The sequence below is a fragment of the Rhincodon typus genome, chromosome 2 (genome assembly GCF_021869965.1).
Source record: "Rhincodon typus isolate 14 chromosome 2, sRhiTyp1.1, whole genome shotgun sequence".
Taxonomy (NCBI): Eukaryota; Metazoa; Chordata; class Chondrichthyes; order Orectolobiformes; family Rhincodontidae; genus Rhincodon; species Rhincodon typus.
Genome location: NC_063333.1, coordinates 73,268,446 through 73,291,671, shown reverse-complemented (window position 1 = coordinate 73,291,671; position 23,226 = coordinate 73,268,446). Strand labels below are relative to the sequence as shown.

General features: G+C 40.8%; 1 protein-coding gene across 1 annotated transcript in view; it reads left to right on the top strand.

Annotated features, from left to right (window-relative positions):
- Window positions 1–23,226, top strand: part of col28a1a (collagen, type XXVIII, alpha 1a) — a 209,970-nt gene that overhangs the window by 160,909 nt on the left and 25,835 nt on the right. Inside the window, exons 25-31 of the mRNA XM_048613944.1 lie at window positions 2,438–2,506; window positions 2,969–3,037; window positions 6,261–6,329; window positions 6,763–6,831; window positions 16,650–16,730; window positions 16,839–16,874; window positions 20,112–20,148. Coding sequence (XP_048469901.1) covers window positions 2,438–2,506; window positions 2,969–3,037; window positions 6,261–6,329; window positions 6,763–6,831; window positions 16,650–16,730; window positions 16,839–16,874; window positions 20,112–20,148 — 430 coding nt within the window. The remainder of the gene's footprint in view (window positions 1–2,437; window positions 2,507–2,968; window positions 3,038–6,260; window positions 6,330–6,762; window positions 6,832–16,649; window positions 16,731–16,838; window positions 16,875–20,111; window positions 20,149–23,226) is intronic.

Here is a 23,226-nt window from a genome sequence, read left to right as displayed (position 1 = left end):
GCCAAAAGAAAACAGCCTAAGAAATCACACAATTGTAACAGTCAACAATTTAGGAGACAATGAAAGAATCATAGAGTCATAGAGCGGTACAGCTCGGAAATAGACCCTTTGGTTCAACTCGTCCATGCCGGCCAGATATCCTAAGTTTATCTAGTCCCATTTGCCAACATTTGGCCCAATCTCTCAAAACGCTTCCTATTCATATACCCATCCAGATGTCTTTTAAATGTTGTAATTGTACCCACTTCCTCTAGCTGCTTGTTCCATACATGCACCACCCTCTGCGTGAAAAAGTTACCCCTCAGGTCTTTTTTAAATCTTTCCCCTCTCATCTTAAACCTATGGCCTCTAGGTTTGGACTCCCCCAACCCGGGGAAAAAACTTTGGCTATTCATCCTATCCATGCCCCTCATGATTTCATCAACCTCTATAAGGTCACCCCTCCCATTAACTTTCTGATAATGCATGAAAATCCTCCAGCAGTTAATACATTCAGAATAATGAACAAAAACAGAAGTCGCTGGCAAAGCTCAGCAGGTCTGACAGCATCTGTGAAGAAAAAAATTAAAGTTAACGTTTTGGATCCAGTGACCCTTCCTCAGAAACCTTCCTCTGTTGCTGAGCTTTTCCAGCAACTTCTTTTTTTGTTCCTGATTTACAGCATCTGCAGTTCTTTCGGTTTTTATTCAAAATAACGAAAATGTGTTATCAGACCATTGGAATCCAACCCACTGGTTGTAACATATTTTTGTAGCTTGGAAAGCATAAGAAGTATTAATATTCCTCAATGTCAAGATACACAGTGTGATTCTATAAATTAACTCCTAAAGCCTCAGGTATTAATATAATAGTCAAGAAGTGGGCATTGAGCTGTATTCTCAGTTATCTTTTAGTAATATTGTAATTGCTGTTGAGGTTGGTTGGCTCGCCGAGCTGGTTTCTTGTATAGCAGACATTTCATTACCATGCTGGGTAACATCCTCAGTGCAGTCTCCGATGAAGCATCAGTGTGTTTTCCCGCCTGGTTTTTAAACTCTGGAGTCCATTGAGCTGGATTGCCTCACTTCTGGTTTTCCTTCATAGTGGAATGTATATGGGTTCGAGTTCAATGTGTTTATTAATAGCATGCTTTGTGGAGTGCCAGGCTTCTAGGAATTCTCATGCCTGTCTCTGCTTAGCTTGTCCCAGGATTTTGGTGTTGTCCCAGTTGAAATGGTGGTTCTCCTTGTCCGTGTGGATTGAGATGAGTGAGTATTGGTCGTGTCTTTTTGTAGCCAGTTGGTGTTCATGTACCCTTGTTGTTTGTTTACTTCCTGTTTGTCCGATGTAGTGTTTCTCACAGTCTCTGCAGGGGATCTTGTAGATGACATTGGTCCTGTCCATGGCGGGGAGTGGGTCTTTAGTTCGGGTGAGCAGTTGTCGTAGGGTTGACGTGGGCTTGTGTGCCACTGTGATGCCCAGCGGTTGTAGGAGTCTTGTGGTGAGTTCTGATGTGTTCCTGATGTAGGGTAGTGTGACGAGTGTGTCAGGGTGTGTAGTATCTTCCTGATGTTGTTCGTGTAGGCATCTTCTGACCCAATTTTTTGGATATCCATTATCCCTGAACTGTATTGTAATTGCTGTTCAGAACATAAGCAATCTTCAATGTGTTCCCTGATTTCTTGTTAGAATTGCCATTTACAGACTGTTATGGACCAGACCAAACCCCTCTCAAAATATATTAAGAGGATAGCCCAGACCCTAATTTTTTCTTATTTTAAAGGAAAGTGCCAGGCATTGTGTTCCAGATGCAATTCGATTGGTCAAGCTACCAGTCTTGAAGCAAAACACACTTTATCCAAACACTATGGTTAAAATACCACAAAAGAAAGAAGAAATTGGAATAATTTAATTCTCTTGGATAACTTAACAGAATAATCGGTTATTTAACTACTATACAATAACTGTTCCAATATAGAAACATCCCATAAATGCACCCTTGGCAAAGGCAAATTCAGTAAAATAGATTGTCTCATAGGCAGTTCTCCAGTCCAGGAAGAAAAACAGCAAGAGGAAACTCAGAGAGAGAGATAGAGTTGCAGGGAGAGTTGTACTGCAGCTTCAAAACCCAGCCTCAAGATACCAGCAACAACTACTAAAAAACTAAAATTAAAAATCCTAGCTCTGGGGGAGCTTGACCGACCCATTCAGGCTGCTTCTACTGTTCAAACTTTAAAAAAAAACCCAAGGCTTCACAAACTCTACTTTATTGGAGTCAAATAGACAGCTGGGAACACCTGTCTTAAAACCTCTCTTCAAAACAAAAGGGCAAAATACACCACTTAAAACCATAGTATCATCACAGAGACCAGTTTAACAATCTGAATTTCTATAGCAGTGCCATATAATAGCCAGAGAATCATTTATTAATTAAAATATTTTAACTTCTCTATTTTAGGGTGTGCAAGGACTGCCAGGCCCACATGGTGACCCAGGGGAAGATGGCAAAGGACTTCCTGGATCAAAGGTGAATCTATATTTATGCTTATCAGTTTGAGAGATGAACAGTTAGCCTCTTGCAGTTCCCTTCACATGTCAACAGATGTACTGAGGTTTGGATTCTATTTACCACCTCCAGGCCAATAGAATTTAACCACTATTTCTGTTCTCTTCAGTGGGGTAGGAATGTTTGGCAGAAACATCCCCATCCACCTCCTTGTTGCCCTCCCTCCCTTAATGGATGACTTTTGTTGTGTTTTGTTGTATTTGTGGGTAATTTTAAGATTGTGGTACCAAGGTCAGAGGGAAATCATCCTTTAATTTTGAAGCATTGCATGTCTTTTGAGAAATTTTATTTAACTGATCCAAGGAAATTGGGTAAGACCAGCCAACAGTAGACACTTACTGATTTCCTCGCCTGTCTTTCTCATGCATGCCATGACTAGTTCTTTACATGATTTTGTTAACTTGAGTTTGATATCTTTTTCAGGGTGATGTTGGTCTTCCAGGACCACCAGGGCCAATTGGTGTTCCAGGATTAGGATATCCTGGTGCGAAGGTTAGTACTGATAACCACAATTTGTCAGTGATAAATTTTGAAGCTAAGTTCTTCAGTTAGAGCTTTCCTAAAAACCTGTTAACTGTAGCGTGTATTGGAAATAACAGTCAGCTATACAATAATATAGAGCGAATATATAGATCATTTTAATGGAGCATGCCTGTTTCACTTTAAAAATCATTTTGAGATGCAACAGCTTACATTTTATAGCATTGCCAATGTAGAAAATACGACATAGAGAACAGAGAGAGACAAGCTTGTAAGAGAAGGAATAGAGGAACAAATGCCAAGGCATTGTGCATGAATCAGGAGGTTATGAAAAGCTTGATTGAAAAGATGATTTTTGAGTGGTATTAGCAGGAGAGAAGAGAGAGGTAGACTTTTTAGGACGGTACTCCAAAGAATAAAACTGAGGCAATCGAAAGCTCCACACCAATGGTGCAGCCATGAAGAAAAGGCCAGAGCCAGAGGAACAAGGGTTGTGGTGATAGGGATGGACTTGCCCTTTAAAGAGTGAAAACAAAATCAAGAACTTCAAATTTAAGATACTGAATGAGAGAGAGAGAGACAATGGAGGTCAATGTGGACAAGTGCATCAACAAGCTGGATTTAATTCAAGGTAAATACAGGCAGCTAAAATTTGAGCAACTTGGAAGTCAGGTGGCAAATGCAAAGTAATCAAGAAGGACTTAGGAGAAATTGGCTGTAAAGATGACAAAACCGCCTGGATAAAGGTTTTCAGTGGCAACAGTGTTTAAGGATTTTAAAAACTAATTTAGAGCTGGTTGGGTGATGTTTCTGTTTTGGGTGAAATCTGCAATTTGGTGCAAATTACATTCAAAATTAGATTCCCATCGTGATTTTATGGTTCAACTTTCCATTTAAACTCATTTGCATGATCACAAATTTAAAATTATTCTTGAAGCGACAGAATTTGACAGCATTGTATAGCATACCTATTTTGCACTAAAATATGTTATAGAGTGTAGAGTCTTAGAGTCATACAGCACGGAAATAGACCCTTCGGTTCAACCAGTCCATGCCAAACATTATCCCAAACTAAACTAGTCCCAACTGCCTGCTCCTGGCCCATATCACTCCAAACCTTTCCTATTCATACATCCATCCAAATGTCTTTTAAACATTGTAATTGTACCCGCATCCACCACTTCATCAGGAAGTTCATTCCACACACGAACCAACTTCTGTCTAAAAAAAAATTTGCCCGTTATGTCTTTTTTAAATCTCTCTCCTCTCACCCCTGTCTTGAAATTTCCCATCCTAGGGAAAAGACAGCTACTATCAACTCCATCTACACCTCTTATTATTTTATAAACATCTATTTGGTCACCTCTCAACCTCCTATGCTCCAGTGAAAAAAGTCCCAGCCTATCCAGCCTTTTCTTATAACTCAAACTTTCCATACCAAGCAACATCCTGGTAAATCTTTTCTGAACCCTCTCCAGCTTGATAATATCCTTCCTATAACTGAGCGACCAGAACTGGACACTGTATTCCAGAAGAGGCCTCACCAATGTACTGTACAACGTTAACATAACCTACCAACTTCTACATTTAAAGGACTGAGCAATGAAGGCAAGCGTGCCAACACCTTTTTAACCAGGTGTAGAGCCGGATGAACACAGCAGGCCAAGCAGCATCAGAGGAGCAGGAAAGCTGACGTTTCGGGTCTGGACCCTTCTTCAGAAATGGGGGAGGGGAAGGGGGTTCTGAAATAAATAGGGAGAGAGGGAGAGGCGGATAGAAGATGGATAGAGGAGAAGATAGGTGGAGAGGAGACAGACAGATCAAAGAGGCGGGGATGGAGCCAGTAGAGGTGAGTGTAGGTAAGGAGGTAGGGAGGAGATAGGTCAGTCCAGGGAGGACGGACAGGTCAAGGGGGCGGGATGAGGTTAGTAGGTAGGAGATGGGGGTGGGGCTTGGGGTGGAAGGAGGGGATAGGTGGGAGGCGGGGACGAGCAGTTCCTGCTATCTCTGAACCTTTTTAACCATTCTGTCTGTATGTGATGCAAACTTTAAAATATGTGTGAATTTTTTAATTCATTCATAGGATGGGCTGAGTCAGCATTTATTGCACTTCCCTAGGTGGCCTTGAGAAAATGGTGGTGAGCTGCTTTCTTGAACTGCTGCAGTCTGTGTATGTAGATGTACAATGCTGTTAGGGAGAGAGTTCCAGGACTTCTGTTTCAGTGACACTGAAAGAGTGGAGGTATATTTCCAAGTCAGGGTGGTAAGTGGCTTGGAGGGAAATTTGTGGGTGGTGATGTTCCTATGTATCTCCTCGCCAAGTCCTTCTAGATGGTAGTGGTCATGGTTTTGGAAGGTGCTGTCCAATATTTCCAGTGCATCTTGCAGATTGTACACATTGCTGCTTCTGAGCATTGGTGATGGAGGGAATGTCAATGTGGTGCCAATCAACTGGGCTGCTTTGTCCTGGATGGTATCATGCTTCTTAAGTGAGTTATGCTCATCCAGACAAGTAGAGAGTATTCCATCACACTCCTGACTTGTACCATGGAGACGGTGGACAGGCTTGGGGGAATCAAGAGAAGAGTTACTCACAGCAGGATTCCTAGCCTCAGACTTGCTCTTGTAGTCACAATATTTATATGGTGAGACAAGTTCAATTTCTGGTCAATGGTAAGCCTTAGGATGTTGATAGTAGAGGATTCAGTGATATTACTGCCATTGAATGTCAAGGGATGATCGTTGGGTTCTCTCTTTTTGGAGAAAGTCATTGTCAGGCACTTGTGGAGCATGAACGTCACTTGTCAACTCAAAACTTAATGGATTTGGATAGCACACATGAAATTGTGTGCAATGCCATTTTAACATCGGTAATGGAATTTTGGTGAAAATTAGTCAGTGATTATTACGCTCTACAGCATGACCTGTTTTGTGAGTGAGCCACTTCCCAGCACAGTATTTTTCAAATAGCACAAAGATTGACTTGTAATGAGTGCAAGTTGTGATTGTGATCATGTGATAATTTGTGCCTCTTTAATAGGTAAAAATGGTAAACTAACAACTGTACCTCTATCTCTAAAATTACAAGAGCAATGTAACGACTGAAAGAGTAGAATAAAATAGCAATTTTGTCACACTGGTCAAAAGTAATATCTAAGTTGACCAAAAAAACCTCACTGTAAGCCATGGGACAATATAATTTGATTGATTCTACATCTTTTTCTTATTTATATAGGGTGCAGTCGGGAGAATGGGTCTGCCTGGACCAAAAGGATCTCAAGGAGAGGCCATACAAGGACCAAAGGTAATCGAGCTGAAGAGGTAACTAATATGAAATTCCGAATGGAGCCCTCATCAAATCCTACAATATCTTATTCTATATTGCATTAATCATTTGGTCAGATTGCAATACAGAGAGGGTAAACTTAAATTGTAGTAATGATCTAAAGGGAACACTTCAGAAACTTCACAAAATAATGGAGGAAATATTGTTTTAAACATATACAGTGGAAAAGTGGCAAAGCACATCATTATATGAGGAGACCTGTGACATTAGTTCAATTTGCTTTTATCTTTGAGAATTACTTTAATGATACTCTAGAATCCTCTTATAAGTACACCAATCTAATTGAAGATATTTTTAATGTCACTGAAGTACCTGTATTGTTTAGAAAAAATTGTAGTTAATTTCAACATTGTCATCTTAATCCATAATCATATCATTGTTTTTACTCCAGGGTGCACCAGGATCTCCAGGTTTGATGGGCCCAAGAGGGCCAGCAGGGGAAGGTATACCAGGACAAAAGGTGCATAAAATTAACCTGCCATTATGAGAATGTTAGTTTTAAGATGTTTTGTAAATTATCTGAAATATTAGTGCCACATGAATCATACATTATTTGCCTCTTCAAGATAAAAGTTTTATCATAGATACGTAAACCTTAAGCCACTGTTGATTCTTGAAATAATTTCATTTTGCCTTTTTCTTTGCATCTGATCCCTGCATATTGGAGGATAAGAACAAGTCTAAGACTTTCAGCCCCTCACGATGACTCTAATCCTGGCCCTATCACCACCAAAAATTCCAAACTCTAGTTACTGATTCCACCGTCATTCTGCTATCTCTCTATTGACTAATTCAGACTGAACCAAACTGTTAACAACTTGGCGTCACACTTGATTCCAAGATGAGATTCCATCTATGTATCTGTGTCATTGCTAAGATTAACAATTTGGAATGTGGTATCATTGTCAGAGTCTGCTCTGCCCCGGCACATCTTTTATTTTAATTTACTCATGGAATGTGGGCAACACTGGCTGGGCCAGTATTTATTGCTTCGTCCCTTTCAACATCTGCTATTGAAATCAACATTCAGGCCTTTATTACTTTTAGACTTCAGTATTCCAAAGCACGTTTACCCAACATTCCAGCTTGAACCCTTGTTATCTTTGGTCCCATCCAAAGTTCTGTTTCCCAAGTCTTATTTACACAATGGTCTTGATCATTAGCACTAGATCATTGAATAGATTCAAGGAAGAACTTGATCCATTATAGACCTCTAAGGAAATCTGGGTAATTGGGCAGGAAGTTTAGCTGAGGGTGATCAGCCATGATCTTATGGAACAATAGAGCAGGCTGGAGTGGCTATTTGGCCTGCTCCTGCATTATTTCTTTTTTCCACTGTAAGTTAAAATATATTTTCTTTTATTTGTTCATGGGACACGGACATCACTAGCTGGGTCAGCATTTACTGTCTGTCCCTAATTGTCCTTGAGGAAATGGTGGTGAGTTGCCTTCTTGAACCGCTGCAGTCCACGTGCTCTAGGTATTACCACTAGCCACTCTTCCATCCACTTCCATCGTACACAATCCCTCCTTTTGTCTAATTGCAGGAAAAATTGGCCCACCCCAGGACTGACTTGTCAAAACCGTCTCAATTGGCCATGATCCACCACTTCCCCTACACCAATGTCTCCAAAGCGCTCCAACTGCCTGACGTACAAACCTATAATCTCTCGGCTGGATACATGACCTGTAGGACTGGTCCATGAGCCAATCCCTGGAAAGACATGAATCCCGACCTCTGAGAGGACCAAGTGCTGACTGACCGTGGCTAAGATCCTCGACTACAATAAAATGAGTCTATTGACTGACTCTGGCAAAAGTCCTTGACTGACCATAAACCCCTTCAGCTCACAAAGGACTGCTCCCCTTTGACTTTCATACATGGCCATTTGCTGCAAGTACATGCAATTTATTTGCAGTTTAACCATCTGGAACATGCAGCAAGTGTGACATTGATATCGCACAGTACCACGCAGTGACAAATCCACCCCTTGTCTGACTGATAGATTCACTGTTCAGTGGTCCCCAGCATCACTGGTTGTCTGCTTCTATCTCTTCATTAGAAGCAATGTAAGCACAGGGGCCAGCAGCCTATAACTAAACACTAATCAGCCCGTGACCTAAGAAAGCAATGGGGCCCACTCAGAGGCTGGCAGCCTGTTAGTCAGTGCTGAAGTTAATAAGTGTGCAGTTAGAAGACAAAGTGAAGTGTACGGAGGCTGGCAGGCTCTAAGTGAGAGCAAGTTGAGTGAGCAGCAAGATAGGAGGCACTAAGAGGCATGTTCCGTCCAAGTGCAAAAGCATCCTGTGTTGATGTATGAGATGTGAGTGCCCCTGCTGCAAAAGCACCTTCAGAAACTTGCAAGCTCTTGAGCTCAAAAGTAAAGTGTTGAAGAGTGGAAGTGCCTGAAGGGAACATTCTGCCCATTACATTGTTAAACCAGGCTCACTCATCAAAACTTTTCTCACAATCTATGGAAGCTCCCAAGAAGCAATTCTTCAAATTTAAACTCTCATTTTTGGATTGACTCTCACAATATTTTGGTTAAGTATCAATTTTGTTAAGTTCCACAGGGGGTTTCTCTCCAAGAGGTCTCTCACTGTAAACTCACCTCATTAACTACCTACTACAATCTATGGTACCCTTCTCATCCAATGACAGTGGATTCTACCACTCACCATATCTGGAAGAACACACCACTGCAAGGATATCCTGGAATAGGCTGGCATTCCTGGATCCTGCACCATCTTTGAATAGCTATTGTGCAACCAGATAAGCACTATCAGTCCAGAGCTGCCTTGCGCTGTTTGTGACATTTGTCTTGGATGTGGCAAAGAAGGGGAGATTAGAGCCCTACTTTGCAGACAGAGATCTGGAGGTCCTGGAGGATAGGTGCAGAGCAGGGATGGCTTCTTCACTCAGGAAGAGGAGACCATGCCATAATACCCTGCCAGCCTGTAGCAAGGTTGTCACGTGAACCGTTGTGGTCAGGAGGAAGGCCCAGCCATGTGGGAGGAATGTCAATGACTACCATCATCTGTCCAATACCTCACACCAGCTCTCTCTCTGCCACTTTACCCATCTCCCATCAAGGCTCATGCTCTACCACCTTTACTATTACATGCAAACTCTTCCTTCACTCACACTGTCTGAGACGATTCCCATCCTTCCTAACCCTGCACATCCTCTGTGTTGCCTACTCACTTGCACAGGACACCTTAACCCTCCCCCCCCCCACACCAGCACTAACACCAACACCCACTTTCATTTCGCTCAATCACTGCATTTTTCTCAATGCCATGAGAAAAAGCGGCCCACAAAAGAACAGAAATAGCCAACACGGCTGGTAGACTGCCCGACATTAGACTCCTCACCGATTGTGAGGAGAGGACTTGGACACTGACTGATGCTGCATGAGTCTCTACCCTGACTTGGTGTCCTGGGACCACCTGACTGAAGGCGGTTTTCCTTCACCTGACTGACTTCTGCCAAACGATATGCCAAATCAAGGTAGAATTTGGGTAGGCTTGAGATGAGTTAGCACTAAAAGAGCAGGCCAGCAGCTCTGAGATACAGCCTCATCCAGTCTGTGATCTGGGTGTCTATCCCTTAGCGTAAAGTGTCCTTGCAGTAGCACTGCAATGCAGTGTGTCAGTACGCCCCTGAAGAGCACCATGCAGCATGGTCCTGGGAGTGGATTGGAAATGTGCCTTGAGGGTTCTGAGACGCTGGCAGATGTCGGGTGCTGTCGTCTGTAAATGGAATGAATCCAGCTGGTGCCCTGGGGTTTGCCCTCAGATTTTGTTCCTGAATGACCAAGATAATGGACTGGCAGAGCAAGCTGTGAGCTGGAGTCACTAGGTACCCAGTCAGACTTTAATGTTGGAAATTGACAATGTCTTGTTTCTTCACGGCATGTGGGAAGATAGGAAGTTCCATATAAATGAGGTGAGATTCTGCATTCATGAGACTGTTAACAAGCAATAATCCCCGTTAACAGACACCTTGCTATTGCGTAGTGAGAATTTTGTTTCAAACTGTTTCAAGATACAAGAAGTTGCCCTGCCATCAAAAAAAGTGATTTATCATTTAATTCTCCAAGATATCTCCCTATGTCATTCAGGTCTCTCTAATATTCTGTCCCTTGTTTTCAAATCCCTTCCTGACCTCATCCCTGCCCATCTTTAAAAGCTCCTCCGGCCATACAACATCAATGATATCACCACCTCTCTTATTCTGATCTTTCATGTATCTCTGATTTTTAATGGCTGCACCATTTATGGTCGTGCTTTTAGCTGCTTAGGTCTGAACTCCCAAAATCTGTCCTCCTCTCTACCTAGCTTACCCCTTTCAAAGACATCTGTTACGCTAAGGTTTTGGTCATCTGTTCAACTATCTCCTTTTATGGTTTAATTTCAAATTGTGTTTGATATCACTTTCTCAAGTACATTGGAGTATTTTGTTATATCAGAGACATTATATGGATACAAGATGTTGTTACTGAGTGTTTGTACTTTGATTAGACTTTTATGTCAAGGAGTATTCCCTAACACCACCCCCAAACAGTTTAGTTGTAATTATAAGTTAATACCCTCTTGTTCCAGACTCTCTAACGATAGGAGATAATTTCTAAATATCCTATCAACCACTTTAATCATTATAAACACATCAATTATTTCACCCCATAATCTTCAAGTAAATACAAACCTGGTCGATGCGGCCAATTATTAAAGTTTAACTCTGTTAACCCCAGTTACAATCTAGTGAAATGTACATTCAAGTGCTACTGTATTATTGCTGAAGCATGGTTCACAAAACTGAATACAATTTTGGGTTACAGACAGAACCTTGTATACTGTAACACGACTTTTCGCCTTTATTTTCCCAGTACCCTTGAGATAAATGCCAACATTTCATTCTTCATTTTAAACTCTTGTTGTTTGCGGTCACAAGTTATTTTGTACTTGGACCCCCAAACTTTTTCATTCATCCATTCTCCTAGCTTCTCAACTTTTATAAAAATACATAGATAACTCATTCTTAAATAGATTAAAATGCATGGCTTCATATTTCACTTCAAACATGTTGGGCTGAATGGGCTCCCTCTATGCTACAATTCCATGGTTCTGTAACTCCATCTACCATAGTATTATCCAATCACTTGACCCACCAATATACTTTTGCAGCTTCTTAATGCCATCTACACTGTTTACGGCAGCACCAAATACGGTCACTTCAGAAAATATGGACATATGGCTCTCTATTCCTTAGATCATAGAATCCCTACAGTGTGGAAACAGGTCCTTCAGCCCAACAAGTCCACACCGACCCTCAGAGCATCCCACCCAGACCCAACCCCCTATGACCCACCTAATCAACACATTCCTGAACACAATGGGCAATTTAGCATGGCCACCTATCGTGTTCAGCTTTGGACTGTGGGAGGAAACCAGAGCACCCAGAGGAAACCCACACAGACACGGAGTGAATATGCAAACTCCACACAGACAGCTGCCCAAGGGTGGGATCAAACCCAGGTCCCTGGCGCTGTGAGGCAGCAGTGCTAACCACTGAGCCACTGTTTAGAAATATGATGAAAAGCTGAGAACCCAGCACAGATCCTCAGGGATCCCCACTTATCATATACAGAAAAATGAACAAATGATGAAGTAAGGTTGTAACATGACACTGTGTGATATCTTTTCATAAGTATTTCTAATGTTGCTGCATATTTTAGATATGGCTCAGCGTAATGCCCCCATCAGTGAATCAGAATGTTACAATCTGAAATAAAAACAGAAATGCTAGAGAAATTCAACAGGTCTAGCAGCATCTGTGTAGAGAGGAAAACAGAGTTAATATTTTGAGTTCAATATGACTCTTTTCCAGATTGAGATTTAAAGAAGAGTCATAGCAAACTTGTAATGTTAACTCTGTTTATCTCTCCACAAATGCTGTTAGACCAAATGAATTTCTCTGGCATTTTCTGTTATTATTTCAGATTTCCAGCAGCTGGAGTATTTTGCTTTAATTTCAGTGGTTATAATTTCAAGACTCCAGTGATTTTAAAAATATCAGCTAGGCTGACACTTCAGTACCCTGAAAGAGTGCTACAGATTTGAAAGTGCCATTTTATACATGAGGTGTTAAATTATATGTGCTCTTAGAAGGATGGAAAAGATCACATTGCAGGAAGAGCAGTGGAATTGTCCCGCTACCCTGGTCAACATCAGTCCCTCAACCAACTACACTTAATCAGATTGTCTCATGATTTATCTCATTTTGTTCATGAGACCTTAATTTGTTTTCAATCTTGTGACAAGTGTCATTGACAACACCAGCAATTATTGCCCATCACTATTTGCCCTTCAGAAGGAATTGGTGAGCCACTATTTTGAACCACCGCTGTCCATGTAGATACATCCGCAGCGTTATCAAGGAGGGAGCGCCAGGGTTTTGACCCAACAACAGTGATGGAAGGGGATACCGATCCAAGTCAGGCTGAAGGAAAACTTGCAGGTGTTTCCATGTATCCACTGTCAAAGGAGCCTTGGTGAATTGTAGAGGGTACACCATGCTGCTGCTGTTCATCAGTTGGACAGTGTATGAATATTTAAAGTGGTAGATGGAGTGCCAGTAAAACGGGCTGCTTTGTCCATGATAATGTCAAGATTGTTATGTGTTCCTGAATACTGTTGAAGCTGCATTCATTCAGCAATTGGATTGTATACCATCACACTCCTGACTTGTGCCTTGCAGATGGTAGACAGGCTTTGGAAAGTCAAGAGATTAGGTGCTGGCCACAGAATTCCCAGTCTTTGACCTGCTCTTGTAACAACAATAGTTAAACGGATGATCCAGTTAGTTTTGGATCAATATTAACCTGAGGATGTTGATGATGGGGATTTCAACAAAGCAATTGAATGTCAAAGGGAGACGGTTTGTTTCTGTCTTGTTAGAAGTGATCATTTCCTGACATTTGTGTGGCATGAATGTCACTTGCCACTCATCAGGCAGTGCTTGAAACTGAGGAAAGTTTGGAATTCTGACCAGTAGGGTATGTAGAAGTAAAGGCTTTCTCAGCTAGGATATTTTCAGATCATACCTTGTCGGTGTTGATCCTGCAGTCAGTTCAGGAATCAGTGATATTACAGGGATTCCTGGTGGTGGAATCAGTCTTGTTCAACCATTGGATCTCTTCAAGGATAGCATAAGGAAAAGTGGAATGACAGGATAATTGAAGGAGGGTAGACATTCACCAAGGGAAGCAGCATACAGGCTCCAATGTTAGTAATTCTATGTGAGTGATTTGGAGAGGTCTGAGATTAAATCAAAAAGAAGATTGCCATCAAATCACTCAGGAATATCCAGTTCATCTCATGGGACAGAAATAATTGTTTGTGAAATGATATGGCCCATGATGGCATGATTGCTGATGAAGATAACGTTGGTGATCTGCGTGATGATGCAGTTCAAGAATCCAACTGAGGTGATTTACTTGGTTGTGAAGGAGAAGAGGAAGGTGATTTTTATTGATTTTAATACATGCTCACTGTATGTTCTTCTATTAAATTGATTAAAAGATTAAATAGATTTAAAATATCTTTTATCCCCAGTTCTTTTCTGTACTGTGATAAAAACTAAATTGTATAAAATTGTGTGTGTCAAATTTACTGTATACAAATTAAACTCAGTCTTTACGGAGGTTATTATGCCTTAAATAATAGGTTGATTATAAGAATTTTTTGTGCATGTAATTGTGCTATTTTGGTGGCGGGGGCTGGTGAGGGGGTGGGGAGTACTGGTGAGCATAGTTGCTGACCTGGCAACTCTGAAATCAACTAATATACCACTGTAAACAGGTAGCAGGACAGTGTGAGAGGATGGATTCAATTCCTCAAAAGTATTACTCATCTGTAAGTTGACTCCCCTAGTTTTAGTGTGAAAGTTGGTCTCAGAAATCTGACTTTTCCACACAGTTATGTATGATAATTGCCCACTGCCATTTATGATTGGACATGGTAGCACTGCAGAACCAAATGCAATTGGTTGCCATGTTTCCTACGTTACAACAGTAAGTACAGAGGTAATTTCAACCCCAAAATGGGTGTATGTGAGGCAGATAGGAAGTTAAAAATTGACGTTTGTCTCTTGTTTAGTTATTTTAATGAGGTTACTTTCCTCAGATGATTTCACTGTTTCAGTTTTAACCAACTGTTCAGGCATACTTCCACGTGGAAGACGGGACTTGAAACCAGACCATCTGGTGTAGAGGTAGAGTCACTATCGCTGCACTATGACCACCCTGTTCCAACATTAATGCTGGCTACTTGAGATTCCTGAACCTCAGGAGATTCAGCAGCTGAAGTGAGGCTAGAGCTGCTACAATGTCTCCATTTAATGTTGGCTCACTTAGCATAGACTCACTTAATGTCATGAATATTATATATCTATTTAATGTTGCCAGTTTCACTTTAATGTTATTTACTACAGACACTCCTCTACCGTGGGATGTACATTCACATGACCGTTCCCCAGTGTTTCCACACTCACCATCAGCTCCTCTTTCTCCCAACTGCTGCCCTTGGCTCCTGGCGTTGCCTCCCGCACAGGCCTTGCCTGTCACTCTTGCTCCCTGAGCTCACCCTCTCACCTACCCTGTCCTCACCTCCCACTCTCTGTTTTTATTAGGCTCTGGGGTTTTCTCCTGGCTTCCAGGTTTGCTCCTGGTTCCACACCAGGCTTTAAAATTGGCTCTGCTCTGCTCAGCTGAAGACCACGGCTCTATCTAGAGGTAGAGGTTGTTGTGCAGTTTGTCCTGAGGCTTCAGCTGAACCTGTACTGACTAAAGTCTTCTCCAAGGTGGAGCCTGGTCAATCTAATTATACAGTAACATGAGTGTTTTTCTTTACTGTATATTCTAGTTCTTTACATTTCACATTATGATGTATTTTGTTTTGCAAATTATTTCAGCAAGGAATGCACAGTGATGCAAATGGATGGTATAATGCTTCAACTAGTACATTTTTTGTTTTGGCAAGATACATCCATTGGAACCTAACTCTAATTTAACAGAGTGAATCTATGATTCACTAAAAGTCATGATTGTCAGGAACAATCACGATGTTAAGTGAGGAATTATGTCATATGGGAGAGGTAAGTGCTGTTCCAACACTGATCACAGGTCAGGAGCAGCAGGAGTGCTTTCCCTGCAGACGAAGCAAAGCTATTGGCCTACACAGTGATCAAAATCACCTTCTGTGCTGTCTTGATATCCTCTTTAGCTTGCGCTCTCCTCCACTGCTCATCCTCACTCTTCCTCTCCCACTTCCACCATTAACATCTGTAAGGATGATGGAAACAGATTCATTAATAACTATTGCAAACTGAAATTAGATAAATTGAAGTGGAAGGTATGCAGGGCTTTAGGGAAAAGGTTGAAGACTGGGACTAATTGGCAGCTCTTTTAAAGAACTATCACAGGCTGGATGGACCAAATGGTCTCCGAATCTTTTGTATCATTCTCTGATTTTATTGTTCCTTTTTTCTCCATTCACAATGGGTTTCATTTTAATTGAAGGAGTTCTTAGATCATGTCAGCTGCTGACTGTAGCCTCAAAGAGGTAGAGAGTCAGGAAATAAGATATTTCAATGTTAAAACATTTTCCATGAGGGAGGAAGTTAAGAAATTTACATAGATGGCTGAGGATCAAATTGAAAGCACCTAAATCATTAAATTATGTATAACATTAGCATCCCCAATATTAATTCCAGCAATAATACTGGTAGTTGTAGCACAGTACTTCATTTTGTAGTGCTATTAAAAACATTATGCTTAGGTCCTCTTCTTATCTATTTGGTCTATTTAATTCAGGATATTTCCTACAAATTACATCGTAAAATGACAGCCATGTGATCCCTACTGACTTATGTTTCTATAACAGATATTTTTAATCAGACTGTTCAGACAAGTTTTTACACACCTCTGGAGCCGGTGGAATTTGAACCCAAGCTTCCTAGCCTAGAAATACAGACACCACCACTACTCTGCAAGAGCCCCTATTCTGCAATTATATGGTTAACCTTCATGATCCTAAGTGCTATTAGGTACATATTCACTACAACTCAATGGTTACTCTCTCAGTAAGGCAAAGGTTAAATGCTGGTGGGAGAGAATTTGTTTCTTTTATTGCATTCATATAAAGTATGTTGATCAATTGATTCCATCTCATTTTGGGTTGAAATTCTATTTAATTTTAATCTTTTATGTCATATAGGGAGATCGTGGATATAAAGGTGAAAGAGGAAACAAAGGTGACAAAGGGGATGAAGGGCTTTCTGGTCCTAAAGGCGATCCTGTAAGATATTTATTTCTGTACAAAATGACAATGATCGTCTAATGTCATCAATTCAGCAAATATTTAGTGTGCACTGGAACTAATGATTTGTACTTTCTGAAACTTTAGGGAAAGAATGGAGAGAAAGGTGAAGCAGGCATCACTGTAAGTATCTATCAAACAGAATGGTTATATTACTCATGATTTTATTCATGGGAATACCATAATTATGATCCTTTTCTGAGTGTACAAGCATCACCAAGGGAGTTAGTTCTTTGTCTAGATTAGCAATTTTCCCTGAGTTTTTGTGTGCCTCATTTGACTTCCTTAAGTAATGTTGGCGGAAGAGCAGCGGAAACTGCAGAGATTAGTCATGAACAGCCACTATTGAACTCTAGCTTATGGCAGATGACTGGGAGAACCTCATGGAACATAGTTCGCCCTATCCCCCTGTTGTGATTACTATTTCACAAAAACTGTTTTATTTTTATAAATGCACTTTTTGAAGGTCAAACAGAAACAGTTGGAAAAACAGTTGAAACTCTTGGAAAGTTGATGCTTATAGATGATTTTAGGAACAGAATGGATGTGAAATCTTCCTGGTGAGATGTTAATTGACCTGGATTTTCTTCCAGTACACAATCCCAAGTCAAAAGACGAGCCCCGCCTCTGCATTCCACCCCAGAAGAAATATTTTATACTTTGATGACCTGACTACACGGGAGCTGTGTGTCAATGCCATACAATTTTTTTCACATATTTGGCAGTATTTAATGAAGGTGATGGAGGCCTTGCCAGCTGGTTGGAGCTGTAAAAATCTCCATGTGGCTCCTTTTAGCTAAGGCCAGTTTAAGGGTTTATATAAGGCACTTATAGGGCAGTGACAGGACTTTAAGAGTCTTGTGGGCAGAAGTCCAGATACTGAGAACTGACAGCTACCAGAAGCCAACAGCTCATTGAACAGCAGCCCCTGGAGAGGTGGCGGCTTCTGATGATATTGTAGCTACAAAAGGCCAAAATCAGAGTAGGATCCCAGGGAAGCGATGGGTGAGCATTCTCAATGAGGTATGTTGCAGCTAAAGTAAGAGCGATGGCTTTCAGTAGGCCACTCCCTACCTGATGCCAGATTCTTTGATCAGACAGAGAGTGCCCTTGAATGAGGGGTATTAATTGCCATTTAGCGCCGTCCTGCAGTCTTCCTGCCACAGACATAATCAGGTCATGACAGGAAGGTGGCAGAATCCCCACCTTCCAGCCTCCTGCCAGATAAAACACCTTCTACTACCAAAGTTGACAGGTTAGAGGGCATTTAAATCTGCTCGCTGACTCTTAAAGTGAGATAAAATTAGGAAATGAACAAGAGAAAGGGATCTTCAATTGCTTTGATTGCAGAGAGTTTATGAATTAACTACAACTGCCACAGTTCCATATTTATACATCTCAACTTTTAAGCAATTTGGTTGTATCAAAGAATGAACTGTCCTGTTAGTTCCAAAGAAGAGTCTTATTGAACTTAAAACGATAACTCTGTTTCTCTCTCCACAGATGCTGTCAGATCTGCTGAGTTTCTGTTAGCACTTTCTATTTTTACCTTCAGATCTCCAGCATCCACAGTATTTTGTTTCTGTCCTGTTCATTCTTTCTCAATGTTAAAAAATTAGCCTGTCTTTGGACATTGATTTTGACATGTAATTGCACCATAGCAGCAGCTAATATGTTTACTCCACAGGTCCCCGCCAAGAAAATGTATTTTATTTAATTAATTCCATAGTATATTTAAGGAGTCAAATATGTCAAAAAGATGTCTGTGTGAAATCTAAATGCATCTCAAATCCAACTTGATGTCTGAAAGAACAAACATGAAAAGTATGTAAAAATCAACAGATGGATTTTTACCTGATCTCAGTAGTGGAGAGCAGTTAAAATGGATTGTCTCTATTTGCTTCTTCATTCCTACTAGGCTGGCGGCAAATGAGGCATCAGTTGACTTCAAGTCAATGTATATTTCCTCATTGAGTTTCTCTGATAACAATATGATCCATTGATCTCTGGAAAGTGATCTAAAAGGTACAATTTTATCTGAGCAAGGAAGCTAGTCGAAGTTTTCCTGTCAGGCCAAACCACGATGGTTCCCTCCTTTACTGCTCTTCCCCCTACACTGTTCCCCCTCCTTTTTCATTGTGCCTTTGCCTCTTTTACCATTCCACTTTCCCCCTTCATTACTGCCTTGCCTCCTTCAGTGTTCCCTCTCTTCCTTCACTGTTCCCCCTTGTTCTTCAGCCCTGTGGACAGACCTGTCAGACCACCCTGAGCAACAAGAGATATTTACACAGACAAGCACAAGTCCGAAATGGAACAAAGAAGAAAGCCCAGAAAAGTGCTGGTGATTACCAATAGCCTGAGACAAACAAACCAGCAACTGACCATATAAAGTGGATAAGCTGCCTTGTCTGTAAAGGGTCATGGTGCAAAGCATTCAGGTGTTTTAGGGTTCCCAGTATTTAGGTGCTTCATGGAAACGCTCTGAGAAAATGAAGCTGCTGGCCTGGAACTGCATCACTCCATCTTACTGACGCTTTAATACTGAGTCTGCACCTACAGCAGGTGCAGTCCCATATATACTAACTCAACGATGCACTGCCAGTCCTGGACCATCATTCTAGAGGTGGAGACGACTTTCTTCTACCATTTCCTTTTTACTGTGCTTGGGCATTGAGCATTCTGTAAATTCAGTGAAAGATAATATCTGCCCTGTATAGATAAAGCTCTTGCATTCCCGAAAATGTTTTAAAAGTTCAGAGCAATTTCTCGCACTTTGTCCAAGTTCTGATTCTCAATTTAACATAGAATGAAAATGTTGATGGCTAGGAATTACCTTACAGCTGCATCATGGAAATTCCCAGTTAAAACTTTAAAATTAAATCCAGAATTCAAAGCCATCCAAGACTGGTGGACTTTCCCTTCACTGGGTACAGACACCATGGGCACCATAACAATGCTATGATTCTGGATGTGTAATAGTTATATTGGAAATGCATTTGGCCAGTCTCAAGTCTATGAGACAGGGGAATAGCACAAAACTGACCCTGAAATGGCTTTTGGCTTAACTATAAGTGTTATTAGAAATTATTTATTCATCATGATACACACAATGCTTCACCCACAAAAGAAAATTGTTTGTTCAATTTGTTAGAAGTTAGGGTTTTCTGCAGCGATCTTTCGGTGGATGGATATTTATAAGTTAATTTAATTTAAATTCCATTTTTAATTGTTTTTCTCAAAGATTGAATTGTACTATCTGGCATGAGCTAATCATGTCTTGTTTCAAAGAATGAGCTTGTTGTTTGACCTCAATTTATTAAGGGTATAAAGGTAATGCTATTTATTCTCATCTTTTATCAGCGTGAAGAAATAATCAAATTGATCAGATCAATCTGTGGTGAGTTCAAATATACAAACTGACACCATGTGGTGTAAACAGTTATTCTCATTTTCTATTTAATTGAAGTGACCTTCAAAGTTGTTAGTCCAGGGAATAACATATTCTGAAAAGATTGAGAATAGACATTCAAAGCCATTCAATAGACATTCAAAATAATATTACTTCTCAGCTGGAAGTGCTCCGTCAGAACCAGAATGTAGAAATCTCATTTCAAAAAGTTTACATTCAAAGCTTGTAGCAAAATACTGCAGAATTGCTGCTGGTTGGCTTTTGCCATCAAAATCAGACACATAAACTAGAAGAGGTATTACAGGGCAAGCATATTAAAAGATATGAAGGGAGATACAAAGAGGGATGCAACTTTTCTGTTATTGCACTGATCTTCATCAGAATATGTTTAAAACAAAACAAAATTTGGTAGAACATTGGTGTGCCATTGTTACATTCAGAGATACTAATTCAACGTCTGTAAAATGGGACAGATTTAAATTGATCTACAATATTATCACATCCTGAACCAGTTGTGGCTTTTGGGACATCTGTCAATTTCTGTTTATAATATTAATGTTGTTAGTCTGAATGATTTTACTGGCTGTCTGGGCAGGCAAGTAATGGAGTGTCTTTGCATAATTGAATGCTGCGCAGAGCTCGTCAATGTAGCTTCATACCACTTTCCAAATTGCAATGGACCATCATTTCCCTGAAGGTAATCTTTCAGTGGACTTTGCCTTCAACTGATTAGCTTTCGATCACCCTTAACCATCACTCATACACGTCTTACTGAACCTGTTATGGCCTTCGTAAAGGACAATAAAGCAGGACCTATTTTCTGATTGAATGTCTTAGCACAGCATGCAAGTTCACCTCATTTTAATAAGTTCCAATGTGTTCAGGAAGCTATAACTCAGGAACTCACATTCACTTGTGAAAATGATGGATTGTTGATAAAAACTAAACATTACAAAACTGCTTTAAGTTCTGTAATACCAAGCAAATGTTTGAAACTTTGTGGCTCTTTTTGGCAATGAGTAAGTTCTGAAATATCAAACATTGTTTGATTGTTTACAAAATCATATAATGATTTTAATCTTCATTTGTTTTTGTATTTATGTATGAGATGAACTATCAGGAAACGTATATGGTCATTTAATATTGTGCCACATTTTTAACAGCTGAGCTGAGATGAGGAAAAAAAGATACTGCACTGTAGTTATAAAAGACACTGTTTTTCAGCATTGAACCACTGGTATTTATAGGAAAGTAAAGTTTTGACTTTATTTCTATTTAGTGTAACAATCAAAACGCCAACAACACATAATGATTTTCTTAAACCCAAGGCTATTTAAAACTCTAGTGCCTGCCATTTTGTTAATTGACAGTAAGTCCTATTTACCCATCACCACTGTGCTCACTGATCTACATTAGCTCCAAGTCAAGCAACATCTTAATTTCAAAATACTCATTCTCATTTTCTTAGCACTTACTCACTGACTTATCGTTTACCAGACTTTCTTGTTTGATGCACAGGATTTTCAGTGCTCAATTACAGACTGCCAGAGTTTGTCACAGTGGGGAGCACAAAACTGTTTGGGGGTAGATATTATCACAGTGTCAGTGTCACATCTGCAGCATGTTCCAGCAGTTTACGCAGCAAACGTGATACATGAACCTCACACAAATGGTCATGTATAAAATTCAAATGGAAACGGTCCCTATTGATATCAAGAGACAATGTGATCAGTCAGGAGGTGTCACCACAGTTGGTCAAGCAGATTGTCCTGATCAGGTCCAGGGTCTTGGCCACAGTCAGACAAGCACTTGGTCCTATCAGAGACCAGGGATCGATGTTTTGTGGTTGGGCGCTGAGCCACAGTCAGCCCAGCAAACTGAGTGCAGTCAGTTGACGTACTGTGGAGGTGTCAGTCTGGGGAGGGACTGTGGTGAGTAGGGGCTGCCTTGCCAACTCAGTCTCGGGGTTGGACCATGGTCAGTACTGGGGGTTGGTCAATATGTTCAAGAGGCTTAACACGGGGCACTTGTGGAGTCCTGGGAAAAGCAGGCAATTCAAACCTGGTGATGGTTTTCATTACATTGTGTTGCTAAGGGAATAATGCCAGTGAGAGAGGACAATTGGAAATTGCAGCATGAAACTTTGAAAATAAATAGGAGGGTATGGGAGCTCTGGAAGGGGTGATTAATAAGAAAAGTTAATGATAATGCTGTTCTTTGCATGAGGACGGTGTAGGGCCAACAAGGGAATTTACAAAGTAATGGGCACAGGGGATAAAGTTAATAGTTATAAAAAGGGGCTCAAGCGAAATAGGGGAAAGACTGAAAGGTTGTAGGGGCCACAGGGACAGCAGCACAAAAGGGAACATGAAGGATAGGAGGGAAATTCATACATCACAGGCAAAGCCTGAAAGTCACTTACACTAACACTAAGTTGGAACCTTAGTCAACTGTATGTCTGTGGCATACAAGGGTGCTTTTTTGGGTGTGGGGGCTACTATTATGTTAGCTTACTGACAGACTTCTACTCTTCCAATGTAGAATAAAATCTTCCATTTGAATTACATACCTCAGAGCTCCTTATGAAGAAATTATATTGACCTCCTTGGGAGGTCTCTGGGCCACACTGTGTGAGGGTGTAGCATGAGACTTCTATGAGATGAGTGTGAGCGATTGAACTGAATTAGCTTTATCGTCACATGTACTCAAATGAGTACAATGAAAAGTTTATAAGTTGCCACTTATAGCACCATCTTAGGTACAATCCTAGTTACAGAAAAGAGAAATGAAGGAAAAAGTTACATTACAGCTATACACAGTGTGACCATAGGTCAGAAAAAAACAAGAAGCAAAGTTAAAATAACAAACATCACAGCCTCTCTCCGCAGCAGACCAGTGCAGGGGGTCACCTCACAATCTGACTGCTGGCTGCCACCACACACCGCACTGGGCCGTTAACCCCACTCCCACTCTGGTCACTGTCAACCCCGTTCTGGTCACTGGTCACTGGTCACTGTCATCCCCGCTCTGGTCACTGATCACTATCGTCCCCGCTCTGGTCACTGG